Source organism: Yamadazyma tenuis, chromosome 7, assembly GCF_029203305.1.
Source record: "Yamadazyma tenuis chromosome 7, complete sequence".
NCBI classification, from domain to species: Eukaryota; Fungi; Ascomycota; class Pichiomycetes; order Serinales; family Debaryomycetaceae; genus Yamadazyma; species Yamadazyma tenuis.
Genome location: NC_089467.1, coordinates 186361 through 202392, shown reverse-complemented (window position 1 = coordinate 202392; position 16032 = coordinate 186361). Strand labels below are relative to the sequence as shown.

General features: G+C 36.7%; 4 protein-coding genes across 4 annotated transcripts; 1 reads left to right on the top strand and 3 right to left on the bottom strand. All coding sequences in view use genetic code 12, as the record gives it.

Moving 5' to 3' along the window:
- Positions 1–301: 301 nt before the first annotated feature.
- On the top strand, positions 302–943 carry PSN45_004861 (uncharacterized protein; the record flags this gene model as incomplete). Its single annotated transcript, XM_006685291.2, has 1 exon — positions 302–943. One exon carries the CDS (start codon positions 302–304, stop codon positions 941–943), a length of 642 nt encoding a protein of 213 aa, XP_006685354.2.
- A 4655-nt stretch (positions 944–5598) lies between these two features.
- ARA1_2 (D-arabinose 1-dehydrogenase (NAD(P)(+))) lies at positions 5599–6519 on the bottom strand (the record flags this gene model as incomplete). Its single annotated transcript, XM_006685290.2, has 1 exon — positions 5599–6519. One exon carries the CDS (start codon positions 6517–6519, stop codon positions 5599–5601), a length of 921 nt encoding a protein of 306 aa, XP_006685353.2.
- Positions 6520–6990: 471 nt separating this feature from the next.
- ARA1_1 (D-arabinose 1-dehydrogenase (NAD(P)(+))) lies at positions 6991–7968 on the bottom strand (the record flags this gene model as incomplete). The annotated part of the gene is made up of 1 exon (XM_006685289.2): positions 6991–7968. The coding sequence occupies one exon, from the start codon at positions 7966–7968 to the stop codon at positions 6991–6993; it is 978 nt and encodes a 325-aa protein (XP_006685352.1).
- Positions 7969–8560: 592 nt separating this feature from the next.
- On the bottom strand, positions 8561–12227 carry MAF1 (RNA polymerase III-inhibiting protein maf1; the record flags this gene model as incomplete). The annotated part of the gene is made up of 4 exons (XM_066158388.1): positions 8561–9565; positions 9631–9639; positions 10130–11094; positions 11396–12227. The coding sequence occupies 4 exons, from the start codon at positions 12225–12227 to the stop codon at positions 8561–8563; spliced, it is 2811 nt and encodes a 936-aa protein (XP_066014485.1).
- Positions 12228–16032: the final 3805 nt, after the last annotated feature.

Genomic DNA, 16032 nt, shown 5'->3' with positions numbered 1-16032 from the left:
GAAACACCTATATCAAATTGTCATGAAAACCCCCTTGCTCTGGTTTTCGTGTTGGAGAATAAGCCTGCATAAATGTTGCCCTTATCGTTGCATTTCTCATTTCCGCACAAGAAAATAAATCAATTAGGGATAGATAATAACCTTCTCCTTAGATTTAATTTTGGTTAGTCCTTTCAAATCTTACACCATGAACTTCAAAAATTTGTTCGTGTTTGTTCAAGTAGCTCTTACATATCCAATTTGGATGCTCTGGTTTGATAATAAGGATGGAGCTGAGCTGATACCTCACATTCAAAATCAAATGAGTTTAGAAGAGAAAGAAGTGAGCTACAACGGTGCAGAAGAAACCTCTAATTTTGTTTCTGAACGTATTCCCGGAGAGATTGAAGGTGCTTCCATTGCCCGCACTTTAGTTTCTAGAGAGTCTTTGGCTAACGTTAACACTTTCAAGACCATATCCCAAAGCGGCAAAAAGGTGGATGTCCCTGTCTCATCTGTAGAATACTATGCTGATTGCGATAATGATGGTGATTTCTTTTGGCTAGTCGTTGATATTGGGTCCAGCTATCAGAACATAATACTGGGTTCCAAATACAGCTTTAGTATCCGTGTCGGTGACCACCATATACATGAAGATGTGAATCTTGAATACCCTGGGGGTATAGTTGATTCTCCAGCTGGATCTCCAAGAATAATCCTCCAAGGAGAATTGCAAGATGTTGAAGATAAGGATGGAAAGTATGGACTGTTGGAGGAGTGCTTCTTAAAGAGACATCCAGATTCAAAGATGTGGATTCCTAATAAATCTCAGTCCCATAAATCCCACTGGGCTAAGTTTATTGTTGATGATCTCTATATGGTGGGTGGTTTCGGTGACAGAGCTTTTATCGGAACCATTGATACTGGGATTTATCATTCAGTAACTTCGCTTGACGATCATTAAGACGGATATGAGCCCGCTCCACTCCTTCTTGCTTTTCAGTTCTTTAATCTCTCCTTTAATTTGAGTAACATTACGAGTTTCAGATTTAAAAAACCTTGGTGATTATATATGTTATAGTGGTATAATAAAACGAGTACTTCTACGTTCGGAGTAGCTGAACTAGTACCCATTTATTAGGATTAGAGCTTCCACCCCGGTTATTGGATTTAGTATTCTGATAATGACTGTGTACTACCATAGTGTATGCCTTGAAAAATTTACACTTGGTTGCTCTTAAGTATTATGTGAGTCGGTTCATGCAGGTATTATTTTTTCAAAATTATCCCAAAATTTTCGGGGGAATATACTCCCCTTGTTCATATGTGATTGTCAGATCCAAATATATACGTACAAGCCGTATTTTATCCAACCATATATTTTTGAGTTCTTCTTCAAATTTCCCAAAGACTGGATTGTGCATTTTGAAAAGAGCGAAGGTTCTGCAGCAATATAGTACTTAGGACTCTTTTCTCGTTCTACCAAGTCTCTCCATAGTAGCCACATTTCAAGACTGGTTTGCAGGCTCCTTTGATATTATGAAAAAGGAATTACCCTAAAACCTAATAATATACACAATAAATTCACAACCGTTGGAATCAGGATTTGCAGAGTTAGAAAACAGACCTATATACCGAACCAATTACTGCATATTACAACTCTTCGCAGCTTCCATCAAGTTTTATTAGAGCACTGAAAGAATACAAAAGTCGAAACCTTAGTTCACTAAGCCGAAATAAAATTTCATTCAATAACATATACTATCCTACAATAGCACATATACTATTCTATGCACCGGAAAGAACCTATAACATCAGAATAAAGCAGATTCTTTGAAGATTGAAGACTAATGATACAACCACCGAAGTTCTGCCATATAATTAACAAATTTAACATCTGAATAAACCATTGCTATACCATTCTTTAAGGATATTAATAGTAAATTTAAAGCACACAAAGTAAAAAGAACTCTCTGGATTGCGTAGCTAGATATGGCACTAGCATTACAATCTTTTGAAAATAGAGTCTTTGGTTTCAATAAACAATTTTGAGATTTAATATCTTTTCCATGCAATGAAAAACTGTTATAATACAATGCAATAACAACTTTTGAGCAGCTTTTAGTCTTAATTAAGGGGAATGTTTTGTTACACCAATATCTCCAAAATATTCAAATAATAATAATTACGTGTGCTTGTTCCAGGATCCAAGCAATATTCCAAGGAGTCTCATGCTTTGTAGGTTAAAAGAGTAGCAGGTCCGATTGATCTTGTCTGGATTAATGTCAGCCAATTCAGGAGAACTGGGTATGTCTATTCCCTATACTAAAATAAATGATAAATATTCAGAACTTAATGAGATTCATCGCCTTTGAGGAATCCTATCCTTCATACTTCGAAAGATTCTTGAAACTATTATTTTAGGCTATTGAAAGAACAATTATATTAGCTCATTCTAAAGGATATCCTCCGTATAGTATGTTTAGATAGTGCCTGTAAAAATATCATCAAAGTATAAACTTTATAAGACTTAAAATAAGATAATATTGATTCCCAAACCCAATTAATAATCAATGAGGAAAAACAAGCAATAATGAAATGCATTGTAAGCACGACATATATTTAGACCTTAATTCACAATAATAACCAACATTGATTTAACTGTAACCACATTGTTAATATCAGAGTATGTGCCAAAATATATAATAAATAAGATACCAAACGATTCGATCATGGATGCTTTAAAATAACATTCAAGATTGTAAATTGACATCTCAAATCAAGCGGAATGCCTTTGTGTATGAATATAAATAACGCAAACTGAAGTTATAAAAGAGCATTTATTATGATAATACAACAAATTTAATATAACTCCACCCGGAACCTTCTAAATATATGATATATGTCCCTTTTATCAAGGTATAAACACAAAAAATGTCTTGTAATTACAATTGCAAATAGAGATTAAATAGAGTAATTTATGAGAATCCATGCTCTTTGTCTTCCTTAGTTACAGAACAGGTATTACCTTATTAAAGTGAATACGCCACTACTATGTTATACTAATCGCATTAATGCGTACGCAAATCACCAGCTAAACAATAATCTTAATTATGCAAGAAAGCATAATATATTGAATAACATTTGAACACCTGAAAGATCAAAAATTTAACATAATTAGGTTGCAAATAGAATAGGTGAACAAGATAACTACGAAATGTGGTAAGCTAATACTTTAAAAGCGCATATCACGAACTTGTTTTCACTTCCAAATAATGGTTCAGTAACATCTCTTTCACTAGAAAAGGATTTCATTATTCAACTTATGATTAATCTTAAAAAGATTTTCATTACTGAGTATGTCTACTAGGTTGTTTTGACTAGCAAATATATAACTGCTGATTATTATAGTTAACTGCACTTCAAATTAAATTATAATTAAGTATTGACAATTAAAGGTGTTCGTTTAAGTAAATTTTGTGTAAGGTATATACAAGATAACATCACAATTCTGTGTATTAACTTGCTAACACACTGTTACATAAGCATTAAATTTGAAAGTATATGTATTATATAAAAGTACATAAGAACTATATTTTTATTAGTCTTCAAATTTAAAATCCACAACTGGCATGCTTAGTGTGCTGGAACACTGTATAACTTGGTAATTATTTTGACCATAACCCTTACAAGAGTAATTATACTGGTGTTCATATAAAGATCAAAGTGAATTGAACTTATAAAAGTTCAAAAAATCCACATTAGACTTAGACTTCATGGTAATAGACGAGGACGTATTCGAAAGTGTCTTCATAAGGAACTTGTTCATAATTACTCAGAAAAAGAATGCTCTATATGAGTCTTAGTATATATATGCTTGGTTACTTTATTAAGAGAGCACTTTGCTAATAAGTGTGTTTGGCTTATACTGAAGTGTTCAGATCAAGGCTCTGATTAAGGAAGTTATATATTATAAACGTAGGTGAATATGTTGTGTATGATACTTAGAAGTAAATTTGTTTTCCTCTAAGTAATTTTAACTAAGGCTTTGTTCTATTCAGTACTTTTAAACAGTTGATGGTACGTCTTAAGAGTATGGATTTTCAATGATTCAGTAAGCCTGGGAGGATTGTTTGGTAAGCAAATATTGATCGTGTACAAATACTTGTGCACGATTTATTTGCCCACTTTCTTGAAACTCTGAATTAGCTTAATTATTGGTGAACCATCTTGAAGATAGATAAACAGATTCTTGCTGTAATCTCTTTTCATGTCTTTGAATAGGGAACGTCCAGTACCTGTTTGATGAGCGACTCTCTATAGTATCTGCGTGTTTCCTGGTTCGGATGCGTCAGATAGTTGTTTCTTCTTTTGACAGCTGAAAGTTTTTGAGTTTTCTTCGTGAGTAATTATGTTCTCCAAATTATGACATTAACTCTTAGTTTCAATGTGGAGCATACCTGATAATAGTCAAGATTGTGCGACTGATATCTAGAACTTATTCTTGTCGCAATCCAATATTAATCGAAATTTCATCGTTTCCATGCAGTAAAGACACTCCCTGCTGATTGGTTTTTCATGGAGCAGGAATCTCTTAACATATTGATCCATTCTTATGGCAATGTGTGTGTTATCAGTAATAGTTTCATGTTTTCTACCGTGACTCTGCTTTTGGACGAGGTTGGAGCTTTGTGATTTAAAACTATTGTAATAGTACTTTGAATAGTAACCTTATATTGCGTATTATTTCAAGGTTTTCTTCGAGAAAAGGAAGTATTGAGGAGACATACATGGAAAAAGAAGATTTATAAATAAGATTTATAAAGTAGCTTGAGATATGTATAAAGAAAGCTCCATTTACATTTAATACAACCAAAATTATAAAGGAAATAATAGAAGTAGGTGTTGTGTAGGTGTTGTGATCGTAAATCTCAAATAAATTACAAATAATTAAAAGCTTTCCTAGTCTTCATAAATCATTAATTCACTAAACCTATGCCACTAAGAAAGGTTCCTACAGGTTTTACTAACAGGGTCATTTGCTATCATTGCAAGAATTATATGACATGGTGCAGCACCTAAATATTCCTTAGAAATATATTCTGTATAACTTTGATTCAACACGCTCTCTGAGTAGCTTTGTGGTTATACAGGCGGGTTCAGCATCCCACTTATGAAACAGAAAGTGAAATTTTCAAGGCAAATTGGTCGCTTTTTTTGGATTCAGATCCCAAGGTACATCTCAAACTACACGATAAGCTTGCTAATTCCTTTCCGTGCTAGTCATAATTCTTACGTATCCTAATAACTAATGTTTGTGTCATCCATGTTTGGGTGAAGATCAAACCATTGAACGAAGTATATATAAAATCAGAAAAAAGTCCTCTAAATTGCGCAGCTTGTAAAGTGCAACCTCAGGTACATATGATTCATAGAGCTGAACTTCAAATAAAAGTGTCAGTAGATTTCTGCATTTATAGAGAAAATCAAAATTTAGCACTACGAAATACACTGCTACATTGCTTTATATTGGATCTTAATAACAAAATTCTATAACATCCACTAATCAATGGACTCTACGAACTCCTGAGGATTTTAGGTGGGAGATAAAATAAAAAATTAATACCACCAATCGAAGCCAAGCTCATCTCCCCATATATTGGTAATATGTCTTTTCGGATTCTCAACACCAATTTGATACAAGTCCTCAAGCTCTGACTTTGTCAAAGAGGGTAATCTTATAGTCGTTTTAATTCTCTCCAAATTGGTGGATCTAGGCAAGGATGCTCTCCCTTGTAAAATATGATATGCATTGGCAACTTCGTTAGTGGTGACTTCATATTTATCTGCTAGCTGTTGAATCAAGGGTAATTTCAATACGGGAGCACCGTTCGAGCCAACAGGAGAATAGGCGGTAATGATAATTCCATATTTACCGCAATACTCTACTAGATCCTTTTGAGGCAATTGAGGATGATACTCAATTTGGTTGACAACAGGAAGAACTTGAACCTTTGGTATCAACTTTTCCAATTTCATAATTGAGTAATTAGAGACCCCGATTGATCTAATCTTTTGCGGGTTGTCAAGATGAAGTTTTTCAATTCCCCTATAAAATTCGATAAACCCAGTCCCATCGGAAGTTGGATCATCGTAGTAAGGCTTTCCATCCTCCTTAATTGGTAATGGAGTAGAAGAATCAACATCTTTTGCACAAATAGGCCAATGTTGCAACAATAAGTCGACGTACTCGAGTCCTAAGTCACTGAGTGATTTATCAAATGACTTCTCCGGCTTATCCCAATATGTAGGCCATATCTTTGTAGTCACAAACAACTGGTCTCTAGTTACAATCCCTTCTTCAATCAGCTCCCTGATACCTTCTCCAACATATTTTTCGGTGCCATATAGCCAAGCTCCATCAATATGTCTGTATCCTGCTTTGATTGCTGTCTTCACTAGATCTTTAACCTGTGTTGGGTCCGATGATCCAATGTATGTACCTAATCCCAAAGCAGGAATTTCCTTGCCATTGGACATTCTTAGTGTGACTTCGGTGGCTAATTGAACCATATTCTGCTTTTTTCTAATCTAACCCCTTACAAAAAAAAACACATTCTGAGACTCGTAGAGTATATTGTTGTGTGGTAAGCGCACGTACTATACTCAGAAAATAGCTAGGAACATGGCGGAGAGGCAAAAGTAATTTAAGCTAGTAACAGTCAACGGGATCATTGAACCCAGCTTCTAAAAATGCATTCTTCTAGGGTATTAAGAGTCAATTTCGTCTCACGACTATTAAAATGAAAATTAACTTCTGTATATAACCATATTGTTTTTCCATTAAAATCCGTCAATTTCACAAATTTATATGATATTCGATAAAAGCAAATGGTGTACTAGGAGTGTTTGCTGTGCTTGCCGTATGACGAATCTGTTTTATTAGAGTAGCAATTTATTAAGACCGATAAATATACATTATTGGTGATGAAGTCTACTTGCGTTAATTGGCTATTTACTGAGAGTATCGCCCTCCCACCACTTGAAACCTAAGCCGTAGCCCCATGGATCATTAGTATATCTGGTTGGTCTCTTAACTCCTACATCATACAAACTTGCCAATTCCTCTAGAGTTAAGGGAGGAAGTTTGATATTGGTCTTGATTCTTCCGAGATTGGATGACCTGATCAAAACACTTCTTCCCTCTAGGATATGATAAGCAATCGCGATTTCGTTGGGTGAGACTTGATACTTGGCAGCCAATTCATTGATCATTGGAGCTCGTAAAACTGGTGCACCTGTTCCTCCAAGAGGGCTGTAAGCTTCAACGATGATTCCATTATTCTCGCAAAAGTTAACCAAGTCCTTCTGGGGCAACTGAGGATGGTATTCAATTTGATTAACGACTGGAATGTATCTCTTTCTGTTTTTAAGCAAAAGTTCCAACCTTGAAATAGAATAGTTGGATACACCTATGGATTTCACTTTTTCAGTATTGAACTTGTAGTCTTCAAGCCTGTTATAAAATTTGATATACCCGGTTCCATTGACAGGATCATCATCGTAGATCAACTTGCCCTTGTTATCAAAGGGTGTGGGTGGTAATCCGTTAGCATCACCCAGGAGACAAATGGGCCAATGCTGTAAAACCATATCGATGTAGTCAATTCCTAATTCCTTCAATGAATCGTCAATTGATCTCTCTGGATGATGGTGGAAAGAAGGCCATACTTTAGTAGTAATGAATAAATCTTCTCTTTTTGCAATTCCTTCTTCTTGGATTTGTTTGAGAGCCTCCCCCACATATTTTTCCGAACCATAGTACCAAGCAGTATCGATATGACGATACCCTGCTCTCACAGCGGCAACTACCTGGTTCTTTACATCAGGTGCGTCTCCTTCGTGAACTGTTCCTAGTCCTAAGGTAGGCATAACATTTCCATCATTCAAGGTGATCTTGACATCCGTTGACAAATCGTATTTGATCATGTTATATTTTGTTAAATCAATTAAGATTCGATAGATCTTTTATGTACTGAAAAAAATTTGACATATTTGCGATAGCAAGTTGTTTGCAGCAATTTTGTGATTAACTAGAGTAGCGCTCTTGACTTGACTTGAACCAAAATCATGCACACAGTGGACAGTAGATTGCTTGATGCATCTAGATAAGGTTGAGTATTGTCTGGTATCCTTTACATGCTTCCACGTTATATGTAGAGAAGTAGCAAATTTTAGTACCAAAAAAGCAGAAAAGAATGCATATGCCTTTTCAAAATGTCGGCAAGCTAATGAGTGTGCTCATCAATACTTTCTTTAGCAACTACTATAATATCAGATGCCTTGGGTATACATGCATATAGTGTTAAACAGTCATAATCAAAGCTTGCATCGCCGCTTTTTAGTTGCTAGAGGATTCAAAAGACACCGTTTGAAAATTGTTTATTTTGGGTTGTAAGAGTAGTCAAACGTGAAATTCCTGCTATTCTCACAATTCTACATTAATAGGTACTAAATTGTCAACTGATAAGATTCAGTCAAAGGGAGAATTGAAACGAAAAAATGCTGTCTGGTAGCACAGTTAAATCACAAGATCATCCACGTCACTATCGTCATCAATAAGGACTTCTTCATCATATTCATCCATTGAGATATCATCGATTGCCTCATCATCATTACCAATTATATTTGACCTGTCGAATTTCATAGATGATCTGAAGGATGCCTTTCTATTTCCATTTATCATTGAGTAGTGTATCTTATTGATAGCTGTCAAGTAAATGAAAGCTACCTTTTTCTTCTTCTTATTATAGATGAACCAATAATACGACCACATGGTTTGATATGGCAAATTTAGATCCTCTATTATAGATTGGTCAGAGGGAACAAATTCAAAAATTTGGCAAGGCGGAAGCCCTTCGGTTCCATTTCCGCTGTTGCTATACTTTCTAGAGATTGTTCTAGTATCATTAGGCTGAAAATTAGGAGATCCTCTAGGAAGCATTCCCATATGACTGTCAATTCTGTCCCACATCCAATTTATTGTTTCTTCACTTTTGCCTAAACTTACCATGATATTATTGAATCTGTGAATCAAATCCTCACAGTTATGAATTCTGCTAAAATTTTCAGTTGTGGGCTGTAAATTTGAAAAATCATGATCCGGAAACGTCGTGTTTAGTATGGCAATGAGGTTTGCAAACGTCCACTTGGTTGAGGGTGTCTTCAATGATCCAAAAGGTGAATCGTCTATGGCATCAACCGAGTCCAAGGAGGTATCGGTGGTATTGGTAGAACTCCTTCTTTCATTTGATGATCCATGCCGACTTCTGAATGGGTATGGCTGTGAATTAGGACTGCTTTCAATTAATGAACTCAGTGAGTTTCTACGATCCTTAGTCTTGGACAACTGGTTCTCTTGTATCATCTGAGTGAGATGTTTATCAATACTCTTATACAACTTCCTATCAGAAGCAATAGGTTTAGTGGTAAAAAGATCACATCCTCCCTTTATTACAAGGCTATTATCATTCGTATGGAAATTAAGTTCTTGATTGACCAATTCAATATCAATCTCATCGAGATACTAGATGGTCAAAGTTAGTATAATAGAAATCCACAGCAGGCTAGTAGGAGTAACTTGAAACATACCTTCATGCTCTATATATTTTCAAAGTAGTTAAATATGGGCTGATACTCGTTGTTATATTTTCACGAGTTGTTTATTGATGATGATAACGAGTGAGCATGAAAGCGTGCAACACTCAAAGACGTGTATAAACAAAATAGCGACTCAATTTTCAATCAAACCCTTCATACTCAATTTGAATTTGACTTTTGCAGCCAGCAGAAGAGAAGGGACATTTGCCAGTGACACTATCTTTAAGTACCTCTCGGGTGTCCACCCAGATATGTACAGACTAAAGCTTTGTGTCAAATCAGACATGTATTGCTTTTCTTGATGGGCATCCTGACTTAGATTTTGTATACTAGTCAGATTGGAAGAGACCATAGTAGCCGTGCTTTTGACCGACTCATTTAACAATGGCCTATATGTCTTCACCAAGAGAATACGATTTCTTATGAACTTTGACCAATTATATCCCAAAATTGGAACATGAACCTTTGTTTTTAAATTATGCTTCCTTACGTGAGTCATTGCTCTCTTAACTGAGTCATAGTCAATCTTTAAAGTATCATAGTTTGTTCTCTTGATTTCATTCGGATCACTTTCAGGATCTAGTGTATTATGAGGTCTTTTCCTTCCATTTCTGAGGATATCCGAAACTGACTCTTCCAATTTTGATCCTACTGTCAGATTCTGAAAAGCCTTTATAACTTTTTCATCCCAACCTGACATTCCACCAACTTGGTAGTCCAAATCTAGCACAGATGAATCCTCATTTTCCATGTTGTGAGATTCAGTATTATTAACTTGATCCGTAACTTGATTGGAGACGACAATTGCAACATCATATTTTTTAGCCAAGTTGGCCAAATGTTTGTACAACCTTAACAAATACATCTTTTTATTAATTCTTAAGTCGTATTGCTCAGTTGTTTTGAAAAAAGTGTTGAATTGTTTTTCATTTGAAGCCTTGAATTTGGATAAAAGAAGGTTTGAAGGGTTTTCTTCGTATTGGCTGTGGACATATTTCTTGAGAAATGAAGTGCTTGTCACAGACTCATCCTTTCGAAGGTGGTGTCCAATGGAGTCAATGATGACACATCTTATTTGACTTCTATCCTTCTCTAGTTTGACAGGGAGTTGACCGTATAAGATATGATCCAATATCTCTAGATCTTGACAGTATATATAATCAATATTCTTCATAGAAATGGACGGTTCATCAGCATTTTCTATCATTTCATTGAGCCTCTTGGTTTCTAGAAAGGTTTCTGTGTTAACAAACACAACCTTGTTACGGACACTTAATTGTGACATGCAGCTTACCTGGAAAAGGAACTGAGACTTGGCGGAGCCACTAGCTCCAAAAATCTCAGTCACTTGTCCAACAGGGATGCCTCCGCCTAGTAGGTCATCGAGCTGATCGAGACCTGTCTTGATAAAGGTTTGTATTTTTCCATTCACATTTTGGGCTGGTTCATCAGCTACTTGTATTAATCTAATGAAGTTCTCTATCTCTCGTATTGACCTGCCTAGTCTTTTCAGAAGTCCGAGCATGTCAGAAGATTGCATTATTAGGTCCACTGTAGATATTCCATGAAGCTCCATAACTGATATTAGGGCCGAATAGGCGGCCAGATCTACAGCCAACTCTCTATGAATATCCATTACTGGATAGTAAGAAAACGCGTATCTCAAATTTCTAGTTAGTTCGAACGCTCACAATAATAATGATCTTACGCTATAATATTATATAAAAGTATACAAGAGAGATCATTTAATGAGCACCAGAGATGAAGAACCACTTGTCAACTGATTTATCAATTGGGGCGGCTGGGGCTGGGGAAGCAGCTGGGATATCGACGGAAGAGGAGGTAGACAAGGTAGTGTTGGTTAATTCAATTCCCTTAGGGTCAACTTGGCCCTTGATCAACTTATCCCAAGCTTCAGCACATTCGTTGACAATTTCTTCAGCATATTTCTTGTTTTTACATTCACCGGAGAAAGCAAACTGGTTTTCAGGCTTACCATCTGGGATTTTGTAGATTCTGAACCATTCATTAGTGGCTCTCAATAAACCTGGCAAGTGAGTTTCAACATCTTCAATGTCGTTTAACTTTGGTGCCAATGGGTCATTGATATCAATAACAATAACCTTCCAATCGGTTTCCCCTTCATCCAACAAAGCCATAACACCCAAGACCTTGACTTGTTTGACTTGGCCGACGTAACCAACCTGTTCACCAATTTCACAAACATCTAAAGGATCGTTGTCACCCTTGGCCTTGGTTTCTGGGTGTTGCTGGTTTGGGTCTTCCCAAGTTTGTGGGAAAGCACCGTAATTGTGAATATAACCATGGTGGGGGAAACAGTTTCTGACAAATCTCAACTTACCCTTCTTGATATCTTGAATGATTGGGTTCAACTTTTCTTCTTTAGAGATTTCCAATTTAGCGTTGGTCCATCTTGGAACCTCGACAATCATGTTCAAGACAGTTTTTTCTTCATTAGCATATAATGGGATGTCATGGAAAGGAGACACTGGCTTGCCATCTTTCTCCAAGTAGACTTTAAAGTCCAAGGTATTGGCAGCACCGATTTGACGAGTAGAATAAGACATTGCTTTGTGTTAGTTGAATTGAAGTGAAAAACTAGAGAATTGGGAGCACCTTTTATTTCGTCGAATGTGGGTAAACACACGTAAACAGTTAAAAATACATCACGTGATATGAGATAATTGCGATTTACTGCCACTGAAGCTGCAAAATTTCCAGATCGATCTTGGCAAGTATATAGTGTAGGGTACTGTAATCACTTTGGATTTTCTCAGATATTACATTCATTTCAGCCTTTTTGTGGAGGTATAATCCTCTTTGAATTTCACGCTTCCATTTGAGAGCCTCTTGATCTTCAACGGATGCAAACTTTTTTAAAGTGCTTACACCCAAAGAGACATCGCGAGAATTAATGGCCATAAATCCATGTTGATATTCTAAGATAAAACATCCAAGAAATGTAAATCTTTCTGTGGCTACCCCCTTATTGAATTCCCTATAGGACTTGAAAATCAAAATACCATAAATATCTGAATCCATAAATCCGTAAATAGGTAAACCGCTACATGCCAAGTGCCAAATAAAGCTTTTGGTTAATAGATCTGGAAAGCCTTTTCCAGTCACAAAGAGGATGCCTTTGTGTTTTTCTTGGCCCTGAGTTTTGATGCAGCTGACTAAAGATCGAAAGATAGCATCTTTTTCTACTATCACCACCAGCCGGATGTGAGGATGTATTTTCTCTATTACCAGTTGATATTTGATAGGAATTAATATGGCATCATCGAAACCAAGAGCGAACATCATGCCCTTTTGATTAGGGTAAATGTTCAATTGAGTGATTGATGCCTTGAGAGAATGTGCCAATAAATCAAGTAGTTGATTACATTCAGACTGATCCTTCTGGAACAATTCAACATCTTGGTAATATAGGTGTCGTTTTGTTGTATAGATTCCTGATTCTAAATTTTGGATGAGATGCTTGATCAATGTGATTATAGCGGTAAACTTCATCAAGCTTCGATCTTCATGACCAACAGAAGGAAAACATCTGATTGAACCTGTTTTAGCTCTGAGAGTCAATTGAAATGGAGAGCAGGCGAGAAACAACTTAAGCACTTGTTCATTGATGTATTTCAATTTTTGTAGGACAGACAACCTTAGAGTTTGTTAGCAAGGGAAAAGAGAAAAAGTAAGGGATAAGGTAACTCGTACTCGAGAGGTAAGTCAAAACATTTCACATCAACGAACTCTTGTGCCTGTTTGGATACATCATCTTGTAGAGAAGCACCAGCTTCGATTCCGTTCACACCCATCAGGAGGCAATTGACGGGTGTAGATAGAGATATATATAAGTAAAAAAATTGTGCGCAGCTCCTATCTTTAACAATGAGGCTCCCAGATGCTGTCAGGGGTAGTGGTTATCTTTGGGTAGAAGGACATTATGGCAATCATCTGTCTCTAGTCAATTAACAACCAACTGCGGGAAAGAAATAACAAGGTAATTTGAATAAACTATTCTTTGGTCACTGCATTTTTAACACCAGCCTCAAAAAGGCTCGAAATTTTCTGGGGGCTAAAGTTTCGTCAACTAGTTTATTATTATCTTCTTGCTAAAGGAGGTTAGATCAAGTTTATTGTTTCTGTTTATTTGGGACATTGGAACATATAGAGTTCATAACACATTCTTGGTTTATTTTGTCAAAGCCGTCAAAGTCTTGTTAGTACAGCATTAACAATTACCACCGTCTCACTGTATCACCTCATAAATCAAAAAGTTCTAAAGCATTTAACGTAATGGCAGTCCTTATTATTTCTAATTCAATGCTGCCGACAGTGTCCTTGACCAAGAGATATGGATTTGACTCCAGCAATGGGGCGAGATGGGCATTTTTTGGGATCTTTCTTGCGGTTATCCTCCTTGTGGTAGTTGGGACCATTAGAGTTAATAAAAAAAGGTCATCCAGTGGACTCCAGCCTATATATGGTACAAGGTGGATGACACCTCCGTCATACGTCCAATCTCAAACCCAATACAACCAGCCATCAACAAGAAATCATGATTCATATGTTCCCCAAACTTATGTGCCCACTTACACCGAGAGAGCCAATGATCAGGACATGGGCTATTACGATGCTACAGGTGAATTTCACCCTAATCCCAATGCTAAAGTATCAACCCCTTATACCCCCAAGGTACCAGGTGTTAGCCAGCCATCAGAAGCACATCGTAGAGCCACTCTGAATAGTGATGGAATAGCGTTGAGCGAAATACCAGCAGTTGAGAATGCTACTGATTCTACACAGCATCGAAGGCAGGCGGGAGAAGAAGAAGATTTATATAACTTCACCCGTCCCCTGGGACCTCCCCCAGCAACACAATAGGCTCAGGTCAGTAGATGTTAGTATGCACTACAGAATGCCTAAGCATTAAATTTATCAATTATGACAGAATGATTCACCAACAGAAGCAGTTAAAAACTCAATTTAACTTGCAAACCTTCTCTCGTTGAAGGACGACTGGATTGAAAACCAATTCAACGAATCATCAACTACAATGCCATCGTTATTAACAAGTGTTAAAAAACCAATTCGCTGAATTTTCCGGCCACCATACAATCCTTTCTAACAAGTGTTGAACGGCTGAAGCCTTCTTATAAAAGTAAAACAAAACGAACGTGACACCAAAAAATCACAGGAGCATCATAAAGAACATTGATGGAATTATCGTTTCGTCTAACAGTTGTACAGCTGATGATTTTCAAAAGCTCCTGGAACTGTGGGCCAATAGTTCAATATTGTAAGACTCCATGGCGTCCTGTTACATATATATGTTAATAATCATCTAAATCTGGAAATTGTGATATGCATAGAAGCTCTTATAACGAACTTAATACAATCAGTTGCAAGGAGTTGCAGGTTACAAAAATTTATTTGGTAATCCTCGGAAATGCTTTAATGTCGCTGGAAAATTTTATGTCGTTTCTCTGAAAAGAAGTTATTTTATGGGTTGGTTTTCGGAGGATGAAAATGTTTTCAGAATAGTAGATAGCGACTCGGATCTTGACTCCATAACCGAACGGAGTTGGAATTGTCAAAGAATGTGCGATGGCTGAGTCCTGGAAAGGCAAGACCCTTCAGTAGTTTGAGTGACGCGGCAAGACAGGCTTGTGAAGCTGGGGGCAGACCGAATAGAGACGCATAATGTTCGTTGGAATAGTAACTGTAGTCGATCTTTGTCTACTATCTACGACATTTATCCCCGGTTGCTCCCTCGAAATAGATTTCCGGGAACCATAAAGTCTAACCTGCAATCCCGTGCAACTATGGCAATAGACACTTAAACGAAAACAAAAAATGAAAGCATATGCAGCAAATTTCATTGACCAGCCTAGTGACCAGCAAAAGCATATACAATATTCAACGCAATGACACACCTCGGTGCCGAATCTCAAACTGAAATTAACACAGCCTTCAATGAACCGGTTGTTTGGATTTGACTCTACATTTGACAGGTTGATGTTCCTGTGAAATGTTAGTGAATATTCTATAGAGCGGTTCTAACTGCCACGCATCAAACATTTTGTCTATTTTTTGGGTTTCAGGTAACAGGAGGCGCATAGTGATTGGTTGACGCCACTTTATGTAACTTTTTTAGATTACGTAGTCAAGAGTTGCAATACACGTCCACAATAGCTAGCTGACATCGCCCACAAGCTAGAGCAAGGGAGAAAGCATTGTGATCATGAGCACCGGGTCATGTCATGTTTAACCACGGATTTTTAGGACTGTATTATGCGCTGTTAAACAAAGGTACAGCCGTGTACCAATCGAAAATTGAGCTAGCAACAGGAATTTCATGTTCTGAGATGT